This window comes from Pan paniscus, chromosome 8, assembly GCF_029289425.2.
Source record: "Pan paniscus chromosome 8, NHGRI_mPanPan1-v2.0_pri, whole genome shotgun sequence".
In the NCBI taxonomy this organism is placed as follows: domain Eukaryota; kingdom Metazoa; phylum Chordata; class Mammalia; order Primates; family Hominidae; genus Pan; species Pan paniscus.
Genome location: NC_073257.2, coordinates 139765887 through 139789281, shown reverse-complemented (window position 1 = coordinate 139789281; position 23395 = coordinate 139765887). Strand labels below are relative to the sequence as shown.

Here is a 23395-nt window from a genome sequence, read left to right as displayed (position 1 = left end):
CCCTGCCTGGGATCCAGCCTTGTGCGGAGTCAGCAGCCCTTCCTGCCCAGTGGTGGGGAGGGGTGAAATCGGGCGGAAGCGCAGCAGCTGTGAGGGGCCCAGAGATGGCCCAGGACAGCCCCTTTCTTTGGATAAGCAAAGTGAAGTTCTGAGAGTTTCTAGGGTAGGCCACAGCTTCCTAGCTTTATGTTCTGGTCTAGAAGCTGCTCTCTTACCCTGATTCCAGACACCTGATTCTAGGCCACACTGCTTCTCAGGGGTGGGTTTCGTTTGCTTTTGCAGTGCCTCACACCCAGCCTGGTTTAATTCAGGCCACGAGCCTGGTTAATGTGCACAGCAAGTTGCATTTCTGCCTCATCGATCACTGGAGGCAATGGTGCATATTGAAGAATGAATGCCTTCATGGTAAGTGATAACATTATGGGATTAAAATACTTAATCATGCAAAATTTACATAATAATCATTCAGATTGCCATGCAAAAAATAGTTATCTGGCATGCCACACCATACTGATTTGACCTACCGATCTGGATGATGCACAAAAGGTATCTATCTATTTGTATGGTTTTTGGCTTGGTTCATGTATTCATTCAAACTTCATTGATTCTTTTTTTTTCCATGACAGGGTCTTTCTCTGTCAACCAGGCTGGAGTGCAGTTGTGTGAACATGGCTCACTGCAGCCCTGACCTCCCAGGCTCAGATGTTCCTCTCACCTCAGCCTCCTGAGTAGCTGGGACTACAGGTGTGCACCACCATGCCCATCTAATTTTTTTGTGTTTTTGGTACAGAGTTCCATCATGTTGCCTGTGCTGGTCTGGAATTCCTGGCCTCAAGTGATCTGCGTGCTTCAGCCTCCCAAAGTGCTGGGATTACAGGTGTGAACCATTGCACCCGGCCTCAAACTTCACTGATTCTTACATGTGCAATGCACAGCATTAGATGTTGTAGGGGAAAGATAACCACAGTTTACTGCATACCAGCCAAGCGGCCTGTCAATTATATGTATCCTATGTCCCCCTCACAGCAGCAGCCCTGGGAAGTAGCGATGATGACTCCCATTCTAGAGAACACTGAAGCCTGCATTTTGAGTCATTTAGCCAAGGTCACACCAGAGTCAGAACTTGACTGACTGAACCCAAAGTACATGCTCTCAGAGACACACCCTCCACCCTTAAAGCACTGGCTGCCTAGTGGAGGAGATAAACTACTTGAGCAAGTGAACTGGAAATCAAAATCAAGTCCAGTAAGTGCTTTAGGACAGGCAGAAATAACGTTCTATGGAACCAAGAGTAAGAGAGATTCCTCTCAGGTAGGGGAGTCAGGAAGGCTTTGTGGAGACTAAGACTTTTGAGGTGGGCCTTGAGGTATGGGTAGGAGTTCCTAAGATGGAAATAAAGGGGAAGGAGGCTGAGAGCAGGGAGCTGAGTCTTGGGATCTGGAAAGCTTTGGGAGCTTTATGGAAGACAAAGCCATTGGGTCAGTAGGAAAAAAGCCAAAAGAAAAACTAGAGATGTTCTTAGAACTGTAGTTTTCTTCCCAAGTGATATTCAAATATTAAGAAGGCCAGTCTTTACCCTAATGGATACAGTCATTCCTGCTTTGGCAACAGAACTTCTGTAAGGGTGACTCAAACGTTATAAATGAAAAAGACTTGTCTAGCAAGGGAATACGGGGCAGCTTCGATCCTGTTCCCTCCCTGCTCCCAAGCCTGCCTCCCTGGGAGGTCACTTGGGGTGTCTCTGGTCCAAGCCGGCAGTCATTTTAGCAGGTGAGTCCAGCATCTCCAGAAGGGCTGGCCACATGAGCCCTGGATGGACCATGCCCATCCACATCGGCAAAAATGTGTGGCTGCCTATCAACCATACAACATCCACGCAACAGACACACACTTGCTCCATCAGCACATGCGCTTCGGGAAGGTCTCACTTCCAAGTTGTTTATCCATGGACAGTAGTCCTCAAGGCTCCACTGGTAGGCACATGGCTGGGCAATGGAGATACAGTATTGCCCTCTCTTCACAGAAACTATAGTCTGGCATACATTTCAGAAGCAACATGGAGGCTGGTGGAATTGGATGGATAAAGACAACACTGGGAAAGTACTGGAAGGGGAGGGGAGATCACAAGTTTGATTTTGACGCATTGAGTCAAGGGGCATTTGATATCCCAGGGAGAAATGTCAAGTGGGCAGCTGCGGAGGAGAACTACAGAGGAGTGGCCGGGCCTAGAAACACACCTCTGGCCTTCAGTGAGGGAATATTGATCAGTGGTGCACCTTAGACTAGGCTAATGGTGGTGCAGATGGAGCACAGTGGACCCACTGAGGCACAGCTGGGAGAAGCATACTTTCACCAGTTGAAACTGATGCATTTACCATCACCCCCACTGTGAATGCATCTTCTCTTGGGGTTTGGGGGCAAGATTTGCACACACAGCCCCCTCTCTTCTCAGGGGCAAGGATGTACACACATAGCCGCATCTACTCTCAGGGGCAATGGTTTGCACACATGCATCCCTGGAGAAGAGGGGGCTCCCATCAGGGCACAGTGCTTCAGGACCTCCTCCAGGCTTCCGTGGAGGTGACGGTGCTGACACAGGGAGCGCATCTCTCTCTGCCAGCTGTCCCCCACAGAAATGAGAGGTGGCCTCTGTGTGGCTTTCCGCATTGTCCTCACTTTGTGTCCACACAGGGCCTCCAAGAAGCATCACACGTAAAGACAATAACACCATCGACTTCCCTCAACTGGTTTGACTGGAACTGATGAGGGAGTGTGTGACTAAGTCCCAAGCCATCTGGACACATCCAGTGACCTGACCTTTTACAGAGACAAATCTAGCTCCTAGCTCTTGTCCACATGGGAACGGTCTGTTGGGGCAGGGAGGGGGCGGTGGTGACTCACAGGCATCACCAACATCAATGAACAAAAATCTTGGCCCCCAAGGTCAGATTCAGGGGCAGAGCCTTGTCTGGGAAGGGCTGGGTGGTGCGTCAGGCCTCTCTCACTGACAGCACAGCCCCCACCTCTTGGGCCTGCTCCACCTCGCCTCTGACCTTTTGCTCCCCAAATGCCAAGAGCCTGTGCTTGGAAAGTACAGACCCTAACCCTGTTCACACCACAGAGCTCTGCCCATACCATGCTGGCTGAGTGACCGTGGTGGTCAGACGCTTGCCCCAGCCACTGGCCCCCACCATTTCATGCCCTCCTCTGGCCATTATCCCAGTTTTGGAAACAACCCTCCACCCCACCCCCCCACCCACATACACACAGTTTAAATGGACAAGAATCGTTAGTGTGCAGAGGCAGAACTTCATCCATCTTTGGGACACAAAGACCTCCAGACGCCCTGGGTCAAGGGGTACCTGGGGCCAAATGCAGAGCTGACTGGACATGGACACACTAATTTCTGTATCACGTGATCACTCTTTGCTGGTGTTCATTCAACTCACCTATACGCTCATTCACTCTAAAATACAAGCAGATAGCTGTATTCTTTCTTTGAGTTTCCTGGATTGAAACTCTGATGGAATGGTCACGACTCAAGACAAACCAATATCATAATTCTGCAAGTATAATTGCCTAACCTTTCTGGAAAGGTTTGCATGCCTGGAAGGAATTTAGGTCAGGTCCAGCGCGGTCTCCATCCGGCTTGGCTCTGCCTCCCCATCCTGTGGGTTGCCCGGCCTTCCCCAGATGGTCCCGGGAGCTCTCAGAATTGGCACCGCGCTTGCATCTGTGCTCAGGAGCCCTGTGAGGTCGTCGACCCTGCAAATCGCGGCAGTCCAGCCTGGACCACCTGCCAGGGTCTCCCTGCCGCATTTCCGACCCCCCGCGGCTGCTGCATCCCGCTCCGCCTGCCTCCCTGGGAAGGCGCGGGCGCCCGCCCGGCTGCGGGGCAGCATCCTGGCAGCGCGCCGGCCCCTCCCAGAGTTGGCACAACTCGAGCCACTTTCTTCAAAGGCTCCAGCCTCCAGCCTCGAGTGGGCGCAGCCCCCCACGCGCGGCCTGCACCCCCTCTCTGTGTCGCCCGCTTTCACGTACGCCGCCCTGCCGCCGGCCCCCGCGCACTGTAGCCACCCGCAGACACGCGCGCCCTCCTCCTGTTTACCGAGAGGGAGCGTGAGCACTGCCACTGTGGTCGCCAAGTTGGGCTGGGGACTCCGGGTGAGGGGACGCGCCACAGGCCGGGGTCGGGGGTCGTACGGGCCCCAGCCGCTGGTACTGGGCGCGCCGCGGGGGCGGCGGGGACGGGGTCCGGACTCTGAGCCCCGGAGCGGCCTCTCCCTCCCGCGGCAGCGGCCGAGGCAGCGCCCCGGCCTGCTTGGGCCTCCCGGGGCGCACGGTTCCCCACAGGGGCGCAGGGTCCCTGTCCGCACGCGCGCTCACCTCGGGGGGGCCGGTCTGGTCGCGCAGATCGCGCTGCAGCGGCGGCTCCGCATCTCCCGGGCGCCTGCCCGCCGCCCTCCGGGGCGCCCGGCTGTCTTCGCCGGGCGCGAAGAAGGGTCGCGGGGACGCGCAGAGGCCGTGGGTTCCTGAAGCCGCTCGCGCCGGCTCCTGCCGCCCGCCGTCCGCAGCCTAGCAGGAAATTTGTCCGGCCGGCCGCGTCCCGCCGCCGCCTCGGCTCCAGCTCCGGCTGTGGCTCCGCGGCGGGGGCGGGGGCCTGGGCGCTGCGAGGAGCGGGGGCGACGCCTGGTGCCCGGCGCGGGGAGCGCATCCAGGGCGCCCGCCCCACCTGCGAGGCGGGTATGGCCCTGAGGCCCTGCGGCCCTGCCCGGGGAGCACCCAGACACTGTGGGCATCCGTTTACTCAAGGCTGGTGCCCCTTCCGGGGAGGCCTGGCCTAGCCACTCCGCCGGGACCCAGGTGCGTAGACAGAGGGTCAAGGTATGGCAGGCACTCACACCTGGTGGAGAGCAAAGGCAAGGCCCTGCCTCTCCCTGCCCTATCCCTGTGCACCAGGAAGTGGCCTGACTAGGGACTCGCCCTGGTCTTGCAGCAGGTGTGGGACACGCAGGGCACCCCGTGCGCTTCTGGTGCGAGGAAGCTGGGAGAGCTGTGAGGTCGCTGGGCCTGGTGGCCTCCTCTGGAAAGAGGGGATAAGGCGCCTGTCTGGGGGATGCAGAAGAGGGCTTGCTTGTCCCGAAGGCAGTATCTGTCAAAGTTAAAAACGCACAAAGAGAAAGAAGAGCGACAGAGCCAGGCACTGGGCCTGCTGTCTAGCCGACTTCTTCCAGGGAATTTCACTCAAGCTATTTAGGGAGGTTTCAGAGAAAAGGCAGTTCCCTGGAAGGAGCAGAAAAGACACTGGTGGCATGTTGGTTCTGAACCTTTGTGCCGTGCCCTCTGGGTGGGGCCACGGCCCAGCCCTCATGAGGGAAGCTGCATTCTGTGGTAGGGACCCAGCTCATTAGGCTTATGAATGAATGAATGGATGGGGAGAAAGTGGCACTTACGATGTGTTACCCCACGTTGCACCGATTGCCAGCCGACGACTCTTAGCATACTTAAGGCCTGTTTAGACAGAGCTACGGACCCCAAAGGCTGCAGAGCAATGGGTGCCTCCTGGCAGAGGCCACCCGCAGGTGATTTGCCCAGAGTGGGACTTCCCCTCCACAGGAGCCAGAGAGCTGCGAAACCAGTGGAGAACTTGAGCTCCACCTTCCTGCCCTGCCCTGCCCATTTCTGTCCCTGGGGGCCTTGTCTAGCCCCTAGCCCCAAAGCTTTAAACACCATCTGTATGGGAATGACTCTAAGCAGCACCACTCTGGGGCCCTCTCCTCCAAGCTCAGCTCCTCCTGGCTGTCTCCTGCTGTCTCAGACCTGCCTCTTGCTCTTACTTAGTTTCTCTGCAGTCGTCCCTGTCCCTGCCTCCGTGTCCCACCTCAAGTCCACCTCCCAGAGGGCCCAAGTCCACTTCCCACTGGCTTCTCATGCATCTTGCCCTTTCATCTCACTGCCTGCACCCCTCCAAAGCCTGCAGTGGCTCCCCAGCTTCTGACCCACTCTCCCAGATGATCCATTCTTCACACTTGGTCCCAGGCACCTCACAAAGTGTAAACCGGGTCCTGCTAGCCCCCTGCTTAAAAGCCTCCAGGAATATTAAAACCCAAACTCCCACGAGGCTCTGCCTGACTTCCCTGGCTGCTCTGAGCCTCTCACCCCTGCCCGCTGGGCTCCAATCACAGCTTCTTTCTCTCAGTGCCAGAGCCAAGCTCCTTCCTGCCTGGGGCTCCTCCAACCAGTGCACCTGGTTCCTTCTTACTGGTGGCTTCTGGAAGATCGCCCTGCACCCATCTCTTCTGCCACTCTCTTCCACATCCTCCATCACAGTTTGGAATTATTTGTGGGTTTATTGGCTCCTTTTGTGTCTGTCGTGCCCTCTTCCCCTACCCCCAGGGCTGTAAGCTCCAGCAGCCTAGGCTCTGTTGATCTCCGTGGCTTCTCAGACTCAAGCTCTTAAAGCAACCTCAGTAGCCAGGAGGTGCTCAGTGAAGGCTTCTGGGCTGTCAGAGCAGAGGAGGATGGGCCCCAGCCAGCAGCAGCAGACAGCCTGGTCACCTCGGAGCCCAGCAGGGCGGGTGGCTCCCTCCTGAGTGCACCTCCAAGGAACAGCCCAGGTTGAGGTGGGGCCAGGTAGCGCATGACGTCACCAGGCTTTGGATTTTTCTGCTGTTGTGGTCTACAGAGTCAGGCTTATGTACATGAAGGCCATAATTACAAAGCTCTGCTAAGCACAGTTTTGCTTGTTAACGCTGCAGGGCTGAGGAGGCAGAGACTGTGAGCTAAGAAGAGAGAAACAACTTGCCTTTGTCAGACATCTGCTATTGGAAAGTGAACAGCCTTGGTAACATGATGGGGAGGCAGATGGCTCTTCTTTCCTCATAATATCTTCTCTGCTGGACCCCAAAAATTCTCAACCCTTTCTAAAGTCTACAGACATTCATCATTGTCACACAGAAGCGTGTTGTCAGAAGTGTTTGTGCCAGGGCCCTGTTGATTACCACAGGGAAGCCCTTCATCCTTCTTCACCATCTTCATTTTTGCCTTTCATAGGCTCAAGGTCCCTGTTGACATCAGAGTCAATTCCCCTATCCTCCTCCCAGGCTTTGAGGAGCTCATCTGCCTCTTGCCCTCCTGAACACCTCACCACTCCTCTTTTAGGGCCCTTCTTGAGTCCACAGAGTCCTCTTCAGCTCCCTGGCACACTGGCTGTCTGATCCTGTCTCAGGCCTGTCCGTGGCTGGCCTCCTGCCCGCTCTCCCCAGGCCTCCCCTACACCCAACCATTTAGCCCCTTCCCTCTAAAACACAGCTTGAGGCAGTGCTCCTGCGATTATTGATATTAACTGCACTTACTTGTCTTGTCTTCTGTTTTAATTGAGGACTGGGCCTTTGGGTTTCTCTGCAGAAACTGAGATACTGCCCATCATGCTTAGAGGGCCCAATAGATGTCAATTAAAATTAAAATGCTGAGGCCAGGAATACTGTCTAGGAGAATAAGAAGAAGAAAAAAAAAAAAGGCAAAATCAGTGTGTGGAAAGCAAATAAGAAGTTGCTTTTAAACATCATACAGAAACATTCTCATAAAGTTATTCAACCTTAGGAGGAAAAAAGCAGGTCTTGATCATTGATTGGCTGTGGGGCAGGGCAAGGAAGGAAAAACTGAGTGATATGGTTTGGCAGCATCCCCACCCAAGTCTCATCTTGAATTGTAGTTCCCGTAGTCCTCATGTGTTGTGGGAGGGACCCTATGGGAGGCAATTGAATCACGGGAGCAGGTTTTTCCCATACTGTTCTCATGATAATGAATAAATCTCACGAGATCCGATGGTTTTATAAAGGGCAGTTCTCTTTATAAAGGGAACATGCTCTCTTGCCTGCCGCCATGTAAGATGTGTCTTTGCTCCTCCTTTGTCTTCTTCCATGATTGTGAGGCCTTCCCAGCCATATGGAACTGTGAGTCCATTAAACCTCTTTCCTTTGTAAATTACCCAGTCTCAGGTATGTCTGAACAGACTAATACACTGAGACAACACCAGAGTCCTTCAATGATTTTGTTCAGGCCCTGTTCCCACCAAGAGGTAACTTTTAGTAACCACAGTCAGGATGGTTATTCTGATCTCTAGGATGTACTAGATTGAATAACGAATAGGTTCAGAACTATCTATTTTTACATTACCCAACTATTCTTCCCTCTCCTCCTCTTTTTCCAAGTTATGCCCAAGTGTTAACAATTACTGAAATCAAGAGGACAGATCTTTTTGCTGGAAGATTCCTCTACTCACCCAGAAAAAACAATAATTAGGCCCTCCCCCAGATCCTTACCACATTTGAACTCTTCGTTTTTTTCTTGGATTGCTTTTCACTGATGAAGAGTACACACGCATTGTACAGATCTTAAGGGATACGCCAATGAGTAAAGACAAGTGTATAAACTAGTGAAATGCATACCCATCTCAAGGCAGTAAACATTTCCATCATTCTAGAAAGTTATTTGATGTCTCTTCCCCCAATAGAATCTCCCCACTCTTGCCAAAGATGGCCATTATTCTGAAATCTATCACCATAGGTAGTGTTACCTGCTCTGTATCTTCATATAAATGGAATCACGTAGTATCTTATTTCTAATTTATTTTAGGCAGCAAACTCTTTTTGAGATTCATCCTTTATTGCTTATTATCAGTAGTTTTGGTGATGTACCCTTTTCCTCTAGTTGATTTTAAAATCTTCTCCTTATCACTGTTTTCAAGAAATTTGATTAAAATGTGTCTCGGTGTTGTTTTATTGTATTTTATGTATTTATTCATTGAGGTGGGGTCTTTTACTGTTACCCGGGCTAGAGTGCAGTGGTGTGATCATAGGTCACTGCAATCTTGAATTCCTGGGCTCAAGAAGTCCTCCTGCCTCAGCCTCCTGAGTAGCTGGGACTACAGGCATGCACCACCAAGACCAGCTAATTTTTAATGTTTTTTTTCTGTAGAGACAAAATTGCCCAGGCTGATCCTGAATCCCCAGGCTCAAGCTATCCTCCCACCTTGGCCTCCCAAAGTGCTGAGATTATAGACATAAACCACTGCACCTGCCATTGATATGGTTTTCCTTGTGTCTATTTTCTTGGGATTACTTGAGTTTCTTATTTTATAAATTTGTAGTTTTCATCAAATTTGGGAAATTTTCAGCCATTATTTCGTTAAAAATATTTTCCCCTTCCTGTCCTTCTTGGACTCCAATGGATGTACGTGGTATCTCCAAATATTGTCTCACAAGGTTACTGAGGCTTTTACCATTTTTAAGCCTTTTTTCTTGTAGGTGTTTTAGTTTAGATGGTTTCTATTGCCAAGTTTTAAAATTGACCAATCTTTTCTTCTGCAATGCTTAATCTTCTGTTAAGTCCATCCAGTGATTTCTTTTTTATTTCTGTTATGTATTTTTAGGTAATAGACTTTTCATTTGGTTATTTTAAAAATAATTTTTATTTCTCTAATGAGGTCCTCATATGGTTATTTATTATATTCATGTTTTCTTTTAAATCTTTGGATATATTTAAAATAGCACTTCTAGGCCACTTAATTATTCCCAGTTGTTTGCTTTTCTTTTTTCTTCGTTTTTTTTTTTTTGAAACAGGGTTTCACTGTATTGCCCAGGCTGGAGTGTCATGGCACGATTTCGGTTCACTGCAACCTCTGCTTCCCAGACTCAAGCGATTCTCCAGCCTTAGCCTCTGGAGTAACTGGTACTACAGGCATAAACCGTCATGCCTGGCTAATTTTTTTTTTTTGTATTTTTTGTTTAAACAGCATTTGACCATGTTACCTGGGCCAGTTTCAAACTCCTGAGTTCACAATGATCTGCCCACCTCAGCTTCCCAAAGTGTGGGTTTGCAGACGTGAGCCACTGCGTGTCCCAGTTGTTTTCTAACACAAAATGCTACAAGAATAGCCTTGTTCATATGTCATTTCACACATATGAGGGTATGATTGAATCTTAACTTCTTGGCCACCGAGTACAGGTGAACAATATATCATTATGTATGTGTGTGTAATTGTTTTGGGAACAGTTATCACATTGTCAAATGCATAAGGATGAGGGCAGGTGACCATTCCATGCACAGTGGCAAAAGTCATTTATTATTTCTCTTCTTCTATGATTAAGAAAAATTGATTCAATTTACAAAATAAACTGATGTCTGTAAATTAGAGTTGTTTTCATTGGAAGGCCAAATAATAAAATAATCCAGCACCTTCCATGGCCTGCTTCAGATGATTTCATAATGCATTGAATACCCGTGTGTTCCTCACTCAAAAAATCATAGGACTCTCAGAAATATCTACACTTTGGCAAAAGGATATTTTTCCTTGAACTTGAGAAATTATAAGACCTATGACATAATTTCTTTATTCCTCACAGTGAAATTCATGTCAATAATCCACAGAACATTATCACTGGTGGGATGATTTATTAATCACCTTGTTTCTACCTGGTATATAATTTCAGTTTGCTCTTGGAATTGAGGAAAAAGTTGGTAATGAGACATAATACAGCACTGAGGAAAGCTCTCCTAAAAATGAGATACAGATATTTATTTCTTAGCGGTCACTAAAGCACAATAGAAATTTAGTTTTTAAATATTTCATTTCCTAAAGCATGGCAGTGTTAAGAAAGGTTTTTACATATAAAAAAAATTGCCTTTAATGGAAAAGTGTGGTCATCTTGAGGCAATTTTTCTACTTAAATGATCCCAAAGTACATATAAACTACATACGTTTTATGATGAAAGTATACATGTACATGAATTCATAGTTAAAAATAGTAAAATAAATCCTGTTATATATTCTGGAACTTCATGTGCTGTAAGGTGCATATTTGTAATTTTTAAAAAATCACTGATGTTTAGTAAGCTTCATGAAAAGTAGAAGAAATCAGCGGCCTCAAACTCTAGTTAAAAACAAAACAAAACAAAAAACAGTTTCCCCAGTGCATTCCAGCAACGTAGAAGGTCATTTTCTTTCTTCATATCAGCTAGGCCAGCGTTTTCCAAAGTAAGGTTCTATTGGGAGTGGTGTATGTGGAGGGATGTCAGAGATGATTGTAGATAGTACAAGGATGGCCACTTCTCATTTCATATATAAATTGCATATTTATTTTAATGTATATTAGAAAAATAGTGAGACATCGCTCAAGATTTTATTACAGCTAAGCTAATGTAGATAGTGTCATGGTCAATTAATTTATAAAAAATTAATTTAGAGAAAATTATTAAGGAAATAACATTAGAGGTGATAGTCATAGATGGCAAAGATTGCAACAGTGGAACTGAAATGGCTGAGTTATGGGAAATCCTGAGCTAGGGCCGCCTCCCAGCCTCTAGTAGTGACCTGCTTTCCAGATTTTGGTCTTTCTCTCCTCCTTTCTGTGAGGGCTTCGTGTTCTAGATGTTTTCAACTTGAAGAGGCCTCTTCATCACAGGCTCTGACATCACCTTCCTCTTATGTACACCCAGACTCAGTCTGCCCTAGCCCATCCCTTATAAAGTTCCTGTTCCTGGACAGAGTCTCAGGCTGCCTCTTACTCTGAGCAGAGGGACAAGATAGTCCCCATTGCCATGCCCTGTGCAATTACCAAGCCTAATTAGAAAAGGTCCTTGACTGCATGGAGATTCTGATTAGCCAAGAGCTGATGGAAGCAAGACCACCAATTCTGCCTCCCTAAACTCAGAATGAATCAGCAGTAATCCTAATTACAACACAACAAGACCTCTCCCTGCTTCTGTCCAGCTCTAGGTGTGTGGGTGTGTGGCAGCATTACAGCAAGTAAAATGCTGAGAGATTTCTGGGGGAGAGGCATACGATTCTTTCTTGTAATAAACTTGAAGCTGAGAGGATAAAAGTTCTCAATGAGGATCCAAGTCCATGAACTTGGGTGCAGAGCCAAGAGAAACACAACCCAGAGATGGAGAAAGAGCAAAATGATGTCCTGGAGACCTTCTTGGAAGCCCTGCATCATGTCACATGAGAGGTTTCCCTTACCCCAAACTCCTGTGAGCTTAAGCTAATCTGACTTACATGTTTTGTCAAAGATCTGTATACTTTTTTCCCTCCTGGATGTATTTAGAAAAAAAAAATGATAGAAAACCATCCAGTCAAAGAGTGACGCATGGAGAAGCTAAGATAAATTAGCCCCAGGTAAGGTAAGAAGTATGTCAGGGAAACTCACTAATCATGGATTCGTGTAAACCAATAGTTGGATAGAACTTCTCATGTTAAACTAAGCAAGATGAAAAGAAATACCCTGGGATCTACCCAAACACAGCAGAAGAAAAGAAAGTGTAAACACACCTCGGGCTGGAAAAACATCCAATCCAATGGGAATCTACACCAACATAGCAGAAGAAAAGAAAAGAAAGGGTAAGCACACCTCAGTCTGGAAAAACATCCAATCCAATGGGCGGAAGCAGTTTCTTCTGCATGTATTATGCTATGTAAGAACTTACTTATAATAAGAAAGATTCAATTATGCAAGGGACTAATAATGAGATATAAAACAACAGAGATAAGTTAATAGAAAACAAATTGAGACTCCAAGCCATATAACTTAAGATTTAATACATAAGTTAGAAAAAAATTTAGCTAAAAATGAGTTATCATTGTGGAAGAAAATCACAGTGAATAGACAGCAAAAATATAAAGGGAATAAAGCAATTAGAAGAAGGTGAATAGTGGATATGAAGGTCAAAGATCACCCAACACAAGAATAACTGGTGTGTCTGCAGGTAAAATTTCAACAAGTGGAACACATAATTTAGAAATATGACACAGAAAAATGTTTCTGTAATAAACTGAATATGCAAATTGAAAAGAGAAATTACATGAAAGGAGAATGAAATGAATCAGAATAATCTAAACAAAATTTAGGTGGGTATGGCTGCACTTCACAAACAGACTCTTATAACCATGCTATCAGAGTAACTCATAACATACAGAGAGAAAAAATATGGCTGGCCTCAGACTTTTCAACAGCAACGTTCAGTGCAAAAAGCCAATAAAGTGGTAGCTACAAAATTCTAAGGGAAAGAAAGTGTGGCAGCCATGTGGTCATTCAGTGAAGGCTGACTACCTCCTTGGACTATGATGGAGTAAGAAGGGCCCCCTATAGTCTTATAAAATTAATAAGACAGAAGATGATATATAAAGGAATGGTTTCTATAATAGACCTTGGACATCAGGCAGCACAGGGCCATGATTCCTGAGATAAAAGAAACAAATGAAGTCAGACTGACAATTGCCCCAGGAGGTTTTCAAGGAGGAAATTTCCAGGCTACGGTGTGGAAGGGGAAACCAAAGAAGCCAATGGTCTTCTGGAGTTGAATAGAAAGAAACCAAGGTTTGAGGAGGCCAAAGTGCTAGGATTGGTGGTGAGTGCTGGAGAGGAGAGAGCTGCAGTGGGAAGCATAGAAATCTAGAGGGATCCCTGGAATCATTAATTGAGTGCTGAGGCACACACCTCAGAGGAAGCTACGGAGACCAGGAAGGGAGCCATGGCAAAGCCGAGTGACAAACAATTCCTGGAGCTTACAAAGGACTGGAAAGAATGATCTCTTAATAGAGAATCCAGAAAGAGACCCACACAGATATGATCATCTGATTTTCAAAGAAGATGCCAAGGCAGTTCATCAGGGAAGGGATAGTCTTTTCAAGAAACCAAGCTGGGACAACACCTTAGCCACATGCATAAAAATGAACCTCAGCCCTTACCTCATATCATATACAAAAATTGACTCGAAATAGACCATAACCTTAAATATAAGACCTAAAAGCATAAAATTTCTAGAACAAAACATAGGAAAATAAATATTTGTGCTCTTGGGTTAGGCAAAAATTTCTTAAATATAACATTTAGACCATATTCCATAAAATGAAAAAATTGGTAAGTTAGACTTCACCAAATTTCAAAAATTTTCCTCTTCAATGATGCTGTTAAGGAAATGAAAAAACAACCCATATACTGAAACAAAATGGTTGCGAGACATATAACTAATAAATATATGATATATATAAAACATATATCTAATAAATATTGTATCTTGAGGATAAAATATAAAGAATTCTTACAACTCAACAAAAAGAAGACAAATCAATAAGAAAATGGACAAAAGATGTAAACAGAGGCTTCACCAAAGAAAGCATATGAATGGCAAAGAAACACATACAAAGATGTCCAACATCATTAGTATTAGCAAAATGCAAATAAAAACCACAGTGAGATATCAGCAAACACTCATTATAATGCCAAATTTTGAAGGACTAATAATAGCAAGTGCTGGTGAGGATGTGGAGCAACTGAAACTATCATACATCTCTTATGGGAATGCACAGTAGAACAGCCACTTGAGAAATTAGTCTGTCAGTTTCTTATAATGCTAAATATACACTTACCATGTTCCAGTAATATCTCTCTTATTTATTTATGCAAGAAAAAGGAATCAGATATCCACACATATACTTGTACTCGAATGCATGACAGCTTTATCCTTAACAAATATAATATATTGATGTAACTTGAGTCTACCAAAATGTCCATCAGCTGCTGAGTGGATAAACAAATGTGTGTATCTATATCTAGATGAATCTAAAAAATAAAGTCAGATACAGAAGACTACTTACTATAATATACCATTTTTATGAAATTCTAGAAAAGCCAAAACTATAGTGACAGAAAAGCAAACCATAGAATTGTAACTTAAAGCAATATTACATATAAAATAACAAACATTTTCCAGTGCTATAGAAAAAAGGGCTTTCTCATACATTTATGGTGGGATTATGAATTGCAAGCCAGTTGGGGGCCAATTTATATTTAATATAATAAGTCTAAAAATGTCTATCTGAGTCAGCAATTCTCCTGAGATTTATTTTAAGGATATAGTTAATGATCTGTATTTAAGCAAATTTGTATAAGCAAAAAATTTCATAATATCCAAAATGGCCAAAATAAAACATTGTTAAATAAATGATGGTAAATCCATTAAACAAAATAGCCTACAGTGACAAAAAATGTTATAAACATTTATAAACATTGATTATAAATTGTCTACAAATAAAATCTCAATAAAACCCTAAGAGTAGATGTATTTTAAGATCACATTATTTGATTAAAATTATAGACAACTAGAAACAAATAACCGAAATAGAAATAATGCTACCATACAATTATCTTACAAACTTTGTCCTCAACAAACAGGAAATAAAAAATGCAATTTCAAGATGTTAAATGCCAATTTACATATGTAAAATCCTATGAAACCTAGCCAAAGACATATATATATATGAAGAGAAAAATATTCATGGTTTTAAATATTTTATTAATGCAAAAACAAAATAATTAAGAAAATAAAATATTCATTTCAGAAAATTAGAAGAGGAAAAACAAAATAAAAGACAGCAACAGAATAGCAGGAAAGATAAAATTTAATATTAGAAAAAAACCCAGGAAATGAAACAGATATGCAGTAAGGAGCACAGAAGGCAATAGAAATTCTAGTTCTAGTAATTTCCTGAGTTCTCATTGTCACCTCACCTTGGGTAATGCAAAATAATCCTGTATCTTTAAAAAAAAAAATCACTTTTCTGTTTCACACAAACTTGAGTTGGTTGTTATATGTAAATAGCCTTAATAACTTTGGAGTTGGGATACCAAATCCAGAAAGTATAAAGTATAAGACTGAAATATTCGGTTACATAGACATTTTTAACCTGAGCCAGCAAAATATCTACACATATGTTTAAAATGTATAAATGTATAAATATGATTGAAATGCAAATAACAAAATGAATAAATATATTCAATGAATATATTTCAGTATACATATATATATCCACAAGATACACAGAACTGACAAAGGTTTACTATCTTTACTGTACAAAAAATCATAAATGAAAAACCTCTCTATATAATAAATGAGCCAACATCATAAACAGAAAACTGTGTCAGTAAAAATACACATGGGTAATAACCTTATTAGAATATAGTAACTCTAACTGACATGTAAAAATCAAATAATGCCAACAAGCTACTTCTTGTCTCCCAGCTTGTGAAAGATTAAAAATACTAGCAATACTATGCTGTGGGGAAGCTGTGGAAATTGGGGACTCTAATGCAAAATGCTGTTGGCAGGAATTTAAATTGGGACACACTTTCAGCTGGTGAACACATATTTTTGGTTGACTCAACAATTCTCCTTCTCAGAATTTATCTCAAGGAAATACCTAGAAAGGTTAGCAAGGTCGAACATAAAAGGAGTATCACCACATCACGGGTACAGCAGTGAAAAGCTGGAAACAACCTCAATGTCCACCAAAAAGGGTTTGTAGAAATAATTTGTGGTTGCTTTGTACAATGGTAAATGTGATCTATTGACATGAAAGGATTGCCATGGCAAGTTGCTGAAATTTTTATGAAGCAGATTATAAAATAGAACATAGAGTAGGACTCAATTGTATTATAAATGTGTGCATGGTGCTACACCAGATGTTTGTCTCCTCTGAAACTCATATTGGTGAGTTTCAGTGTGGCAGTATGGAAAGTTGCCACTTTTATGAGGCAATGGAATTATGAGGGCCCTGCCCTCATGAATGTATTAATTATTTCATGGACTAATGGATTAATGGATCAATGGGTTTTCTCCAGGGTGGGACTGGTGGCTTTATAAGAATAGGAAGAGAGACCTGAGCTAGCACTGTCAGCCCACTTGCTATCTGGCCACCATGATGCGCGCCCTGTGCCACCTCAGGACTCAGAATCCTCACTAGCATGAAGGCCCTCACCAGATGCAGCCCCTTGACTTTGGACTCCTCAGCCTTTAGAGCCATAAGAAATAAATTTCTGTTCTTTATAAATCGCCCAGCCTCAGGTGTTCAGTTATAGCAGCAGGAAGCTAAGACATAAAGCTGTAGGTATGAAAGTCTTTGCCCAACTGTGAACACAATTACTTCTTGTTGGATAAATTATTTATTATATTTACTTTCTTCTTTATTCTTGCCAGTTCCATTTGAATACATTTTTGTAATAGGCCTATGTAATACAAAATACAATAATAAATACAAAATTATTTTCCACACTAGGAATAGGGCCAGAAGGAACTAACTACTGAAATTCTGTCCCACCCTTTAAAAGTGTGGTCAAAATAAATAGACTTAAATGGAAAAAATAGTAAATTTTCCCAATAATATACATGTTTTGAGGATGTAGGAAAGTGTGCACCTTCACTGTGTTAAGGGCATGGTGGGAGACTGGTATCTTTTTCTAATGAGCAGCTGGGCAATGTGTAGCAACAGCTTCAGTAACATTCACAGACTTTGACTCACTTCTAGAAGTCTAACCAAGGAAATAATCAGAGATATGGACAAAGGTTTATGCATAAGGATGTTCATGCATTGTTCTTCCTTAATCATAATTTTAAGATAGAAACAACATAAGTGTCCACAGTAGTAGAGTATGTGTGTACGTATCTCCAATAATTTATTGAACAAATGTTTGCTGAGTGTCTTCTCTGGGCCAGGCTCTTTGAGAGTTCCCCGGAATCCAGTGGTACACAAAACAAACATGTCCACCTCCTGGAGCATGTCATCTAGTTACAATAACGGAAAAGACAGATGATCAGCTAATTCCACAAATAAGTTAGGTGTTAATGAAGAAAAGTAGAGGATGAAGTAATTGCGTTTTTTTGCCATTAAAAGTAAATGTAACTTTCAGTGGCAAAAACCGCAATTACATTTGCACCAACTTAATATGATATTACTAAATAATCAAAGAATACAGTAAAAAGCGGTATGGAAAACATGCTATGAATGTCTATTTATCATCTCAAGAAATGATCTTTTCGCCAAATGGGAGAGTTTTTCGAAAGTCCAGAAATGACCATTTATAAACTATTTACCATTCAACAGAGTGGATACAGCTATAACGACCAAAAACAAGAATGTTCAGAACCATCTCTATCAGAGTACTAAAAAGTAATAAAGATGAAACTTCTCAAGATATAATTTAAATAATACGCAAATATGATCCAATTTGAAAGAGGAAATTTGAAAGCCAAATCTCTCTGATAAAGTCTAAAAATAGAGAGGCATAAAACATAAGGAGGTGTAAGCTTTTCTCTTTCCACTCCACAGTACATTTGACAAAGGTTTACCCTCCTTAGGATTCCTCTTGGAACAATTATAAGAGTCAAATCACTAACGAGTAAAGAAACTGAGCAATGCATAGCAAAAACTTCAGAAAAATCCACAGACTTCGTCAAACTTCTAGAAGTTTAAGCAAGGAAGCAAGTGGAGATATGAACAAAGGTTTATGCCTAAAGATATTTGGGTGTTGTTCTTTCTCAATCATAATTGTGAAATTGAAGCAACATAAATATCCACAATAGTGAAGTATATGTTTACATATTTCCAATAATTCTTGGAGGAGTTGGGGTTTCATGTTGTTGTCTGCTAGACTCAGCAACGCTTTGGGAATACAGATCCTCCACGCCCTATTATTTAGGAATTCTACTCCTGTCATGATATGGTAGGCTAAACTTGCTTCCATGACACTTGGCCAAGGATTATAAATTAATTGCATGATTGAGGAAGTCCCTGGGAAGACCATGCCCACCCCTTGTTCATGCTGTTTGGCTGTAACCATAGCAGCCTCTTACTCCAGACCAAAGTTCAGCTACTGTTAATTTTATGGCCATGTTCAGAGTTCAATGTCCATTAGCATAACCCTTCCTCAGGAAGAGTGAGATTTTATATTTGACAATAAAGTGTTAGACTCCATTTCTAAATACTAGACTTCAAAAGATAAGGTTCAAAAGTGTTATAAGAAGATATTCCTTTTTTTGTCCTAGAGAACTTATTTTCCTGTGAAAATGCCTACCACAAAGAAGACATTGATGTTCTTATCAAGCTTTTTCACCAGCCTTGGGTCCTTCATTGTAATTTGCTCTATTCTTGGGACACAAGCATGGATCACCAGTACAATTGCTGTTAGAGACTCTGCTTCAAATGGGAGCATTTTCATCACTTACGGACTTTTTCGTGGGGAGAGTAGTCAAGAATTGAGTCACGGACTTGCAGAACCAAAGAAAAAGTTTGCAGGTAAATGATAAACTAATTTGAATGGACATAGTGAGATTGAATTAAGGTTTATGTCATTCTATATTTGGGCCAAATAACCATTCAAAAATAATTTCTTTGTAAGTTTTGGGTTAGGCTGAAGGTACAAGCTTAACTCATAATTTTGGAAATTTGCCATGTCATTATTTGAGCTTCCTCGGTTCTCCTTGTGTCTATTAATACAATAGTCTATATCATTCTAGCAGTGGCTGTATTTAAATAATACCTACCAAGTTGACTGACAAGTAAATAAGTAAAAATATGTGGCAGCAATACGGCATTGAATAGCCAGTAGGAACACATGTTTTAACTGTATTGACTGGGTTTTTAGCTGGAGCCACAACCTCTGTCTAGAACTTCACAAGTGGCATCTATGCAGGAAAGAGTAAAATGGAAAATTTATTATCTCTATTTCTCAAGTTCATTTCTTTAACTGATTTTAATTTACCTCCAAAAAATCTAATCGTTGGAAATTATATTAAATTTCCATTAATTTATTAATTGTATATTTGATAGGAATTCCTAAACTTTTTTTTCTGATTTCTTATATAATAATGCCCTCCTCTCCATGGAAGTAAAATTAAAAGTTCATTGAGAATAATAAGTTGATTTAGCTACTTATTTGACTTTTGAGGTTTGATAACCTACCTTCATGTTTTCTAAATTTAAAAACATTTGTAAATTATGTAACACATTAAGTGGACTTTGTTTTGAACAATGTTGTATGCAAGTATTATACAGGCATTATTGGGTATCATACAGTCATTACCTTTTGACTTATAAATATGCATCATTTTCTACCTTATACACATGTAATGTTTCGTCCTTGTGTAATGCATGAAGAAGTTTGAGTCCTAGACACTAGCTCTAAGTTCTAGCTCTAGTGTGTTTATGACTATGTTAATGAAACTATTTTCTTAAATCCAAAGCAACCTGGTTATGTTCCCAAGTTATACATTTGTCATTTAGATGTTAGCAAAAGCAGCATCTCCCCTAGCATTGCCATAGCCTTTCAGGGACATCGCCTCTGGTGTCAACCTCAGCTTCCCATAAGGATGGGGAACATTGGCTTTACAGCAGCTTTCAGAGACTCAGTCATGCTTTCAGTTATGTGAATAGCATTTTCAAAACCAAAAACTGCCCTGAAGCCTCAGACACATTTAACAAATTTTAAGTAAGAGACAAAACCTACAGTTTTTTTTGGCTTCCATATGGTGTCTGTTTGGAACCAGTTGATTTCCAATTTGAGATAAATGGCTTCAAAGAAAGCATCAACTATCTCTATGCACGGAGACTCAGAGGAGGCCAGGATGGGTCAGGACCTGGCTCTAAAGCCCTGTGTGCATGCAGGTGAGCATGGTGATGTCAGGGGACCAGAGCAGGCACTTGTCAAGGAGAGCCCTGAAAGGGCCCAGGGCCAGGTAGGTGCGGCAGCCCAGGTGGGAACACAGCCAGGCAGAATATTTGCCTTCCCTTTGCTGGATCTCTACTTTAAGTCTCTGTTACTGGGGAGCCACATTCTGACCTTCCCCAAGTCACTGCCCAACCTCCTGGTGCTGAAGAAGGTGAACCACCACCCAATTAATGAAGGGGCTGCACTGTCACTCTGGTTGACACCTAAGGACCTCTCAGAGCCTAGGGGATCTTTATTGCCAATGATTGTAATAATCGTTGGGCTTGAACACCTGTAAGCAGTTCTCTCAGACAGGGGAAAGTCATGTTACTGAAATCTTCAACTTGCGGTGTTCAGCTGCTAACGATCCCGGGATGCTTCTCCTGGGAGCAGCTCTGCAGTGTGTACATGGAGACGTGGGTGCTCTCCTGTGGTTTCTCATGGCCACGTGGGGCTTTTTTCAAGTCAGAAACCAACCATTGGCAGCACAATCAAATCTGTACAAACGCCCCTTTCTTGCCCAGCGGTGGTGGACTGACTGTTCCAATTGAGAATTTAACCATATCAGCTTCTTGGCTAGCGTGAGGTCACATCAAGGGTCCCCCAAGAGTAATAATTATTGCAAAGCTCTGCTATATTTCTGCATGGTATTTATCATATTGAGCCAATTTTGACTGTAGATTTGAAACGAAATAGCAGAAGGAAGCAATGACAGCTGATTTCAAAGTGCCAAAATAATTCAGCCAACATTGGTCAATCTGTGGGGAAAATCGTCCTTCAGACCTGGTAAGGAAATCCTCCAGTGTGTAACTGGAGGGTGCGGGCAGCTCAGGCTGACTTGCTGCATCCTAGTTTGTCCAACATCCGGATGAAAAGTGACAGGTCCTGTATGTCCATCTGTGAGCAGGTTGTCTTTGCTACTCCCAAAGTTCTGGAGATCTAATTTCTGTTCAAAAAAACTTCCCTGAGCAGCTGCTGCATGTATAAGGGGCTCAGGATACTGAAAGGCATTGCACATGGTTCCTGGCCTTGGAGGGCTCACCACTCAGTGTGAGATGAAGACCCTTCCTCAGCTAAAATCAGTGCCCTGCACTCCCTGCTGGAGCATGGTATGTGCAGGTCTGCATGGAAGCAAGGGGGTGGGGGGAAATGCATGTCTGCAAAGCCCCGTTGGAGGACAGAATCCTGAAAAATGAGCTGCTAGGAGGTGTAAGCTCACACTGTGGACACCCACCTCCTTCTCGGTTCTGGATCTTGGGTGCCATGTAAAAAGAAGTCATTCCTTTGACTCTGTGTTTTGAAAATGTGGTCAGGGCCCCGGAAGCACAATGTGCTCTGTTTCCTCACACTGGCAAACATGACAAAATGAGTCATTCACATTTAGGACATGGAATTCCTGTGAATGTTGTTTCAAATATTACTCAGCCTATGCACTGACCAGAACGTATTTTTTACAGAATCATTTTGACAGGAAAAGTGTTTATGATCGTTTTTTTGTTGTTGTTGTTGTTTTGTTTTTTCATCACCCAGGCTGCTTCACACCCAGACTGGAGTGCAGTGGCGCCATCTCGGCTCACTGCAATTTCCACCTCCTGAGTTCAAGCAATTCTCGTGCCTCAGCCTCCCTAGTAGCTGGGATTACAGGAATACACTACAACACCCGGCTAATTTTTGTATTTTTAGTAGAGACAGGGTTTCACCATGTTGGCCAGTCTGGTCTCAAACTCCTGACCTCAAGTGATCCACCCACCTCGGCCTCCCAAAGTGCTGGAATTACAGGCATGAACCACTGTGCCCGGCAAGATTTTTCTTTTCTTTTTTGAGACAGCGTCTTGCTTTGTCGCCCAGTCTGGAGTGCAGTGGTGTGATCATAGCTCACTGCAGCCTCTACCTCCTGGGCTCAAGAGATCTTCCTGCCTCAGCTTCTGGTGTAGCTGGGATCACCAGCACGCACCACCACACCCAGCCACTTTTCTTATGTTTTGTAGAGACAGGGTGTCACCAGCCCAGGATGGACTTTATTATGAGAGATATTTCTCCTCATGTGACACCGCACTCTTTGTTCTCAGTTCCAAGAACAGTCTGGTTTGCAGACGTGTGGGACTTTGAGCAATCACGTTGCCTACAGCGGAAGGTAGACTCACCTGGGATGCGGGTGAGGCATCCCCACCCTGGACCAAATAAATAGCAATCTCTGCGGGGTGAGGCCCTGACCTGCTCGTTTTTTAAAAATCTTCCCAGGTGATCCTAATTCAGTGTTGACAACAACCAGCTTCCACCAAGGCCAGGCACTAGATTGACAGGCATGGCTGTACTGGGTATTGTTTTTTAAGTCCTTTGGATGTGGCCTGCTTGAAATTAAATTAATTTATTGGCAAAAGCTCTGGACAACCTTGCAAAGGAAGCAAGGCAGACTGAGGGAAAGCTCAGCTCCCGGCTGGCCTTTGAGTGCTGCCTCCGAGTCAGGATTCACTGCAGCTGGCGGGAGTCTCTCCCCATCTGGCACTCCCCCACCCGCTAGTCTCTTTTCTCCACTAACCTCCATGTGTTCTCAGGGAGCTCAACATTGCACCGTTAGCGCAGGCTAAAAATAATTAGAAAAATAGACCTGCTGCAGAAACTAATAAATTGCAAAGAGAAGAACAAATGAAGTTTATTTCTCCAGAATTCATAAAGAGTCCCCACCCTACTACTCCTACCCTGTCCACACAAGGAGATTCTCCTGGAGAGCAGGTTCATCATCTGCCCCCAGAGATATAACCACACTGTGATGGGGAGAGTAGAGAGGACAAAGAGGGTGCCCTCCCAAGCTCAGGCCACTTCTCCCCAAGGAACCCTGGCAACTTTCTGAG

The 23395-nt window shown here is 43.7% G+C and overlaps 2 protein-coding genes across 5 annotated transcripts in view; one reads left to right on the top strand and one right to left on the bottom strand.

Moving 5' to 3' along the window:
• The window catches only part of PTPRE (protein tyrosine phosphatase receptor type E), a 179385-nt gene extending 174794 nt beyond the window's left edge, over positions 1–4591 (bottom strand). For 2 of the 4 annotated variants that reach the window (XM_055093478.2, XM_034931707.3), the window contains exon 1: positions 4387–4557. The gene's annotated coding sequence lies outside the window, so the exon portion shown is untranslated. Of the gene's footprint in view, positions 1–3584; positions 3766–4386 lie in introns of all 4 variants that reach the window. The other 2 variants (XM_034931704.3, XM_034931705.3) reach the window with 2 other exon arrangements.
• A 134-nt stretch (positions 4592–4725) lies between these two features.
• CLRN3 (clarin 3) overlaps positions 4726–23395 on the top strand; it is a 28769-nt gene continuing 10099 nt past the window's right edge. Inside the window, exons 1-2 of the mRNA XM_034931709.3 lie at positions 4726–4863; positions 18883–19132. Coding sequence (XP_034787600.1) covers positions 18904–19132 — 229 coding nt within the window. The 5' untranslated portion in view covers positions 4726–4863; positions 18883–18903. The remainder of the gene's footprint in view (positions 4864–18882; positions 19133–23395) is intronic.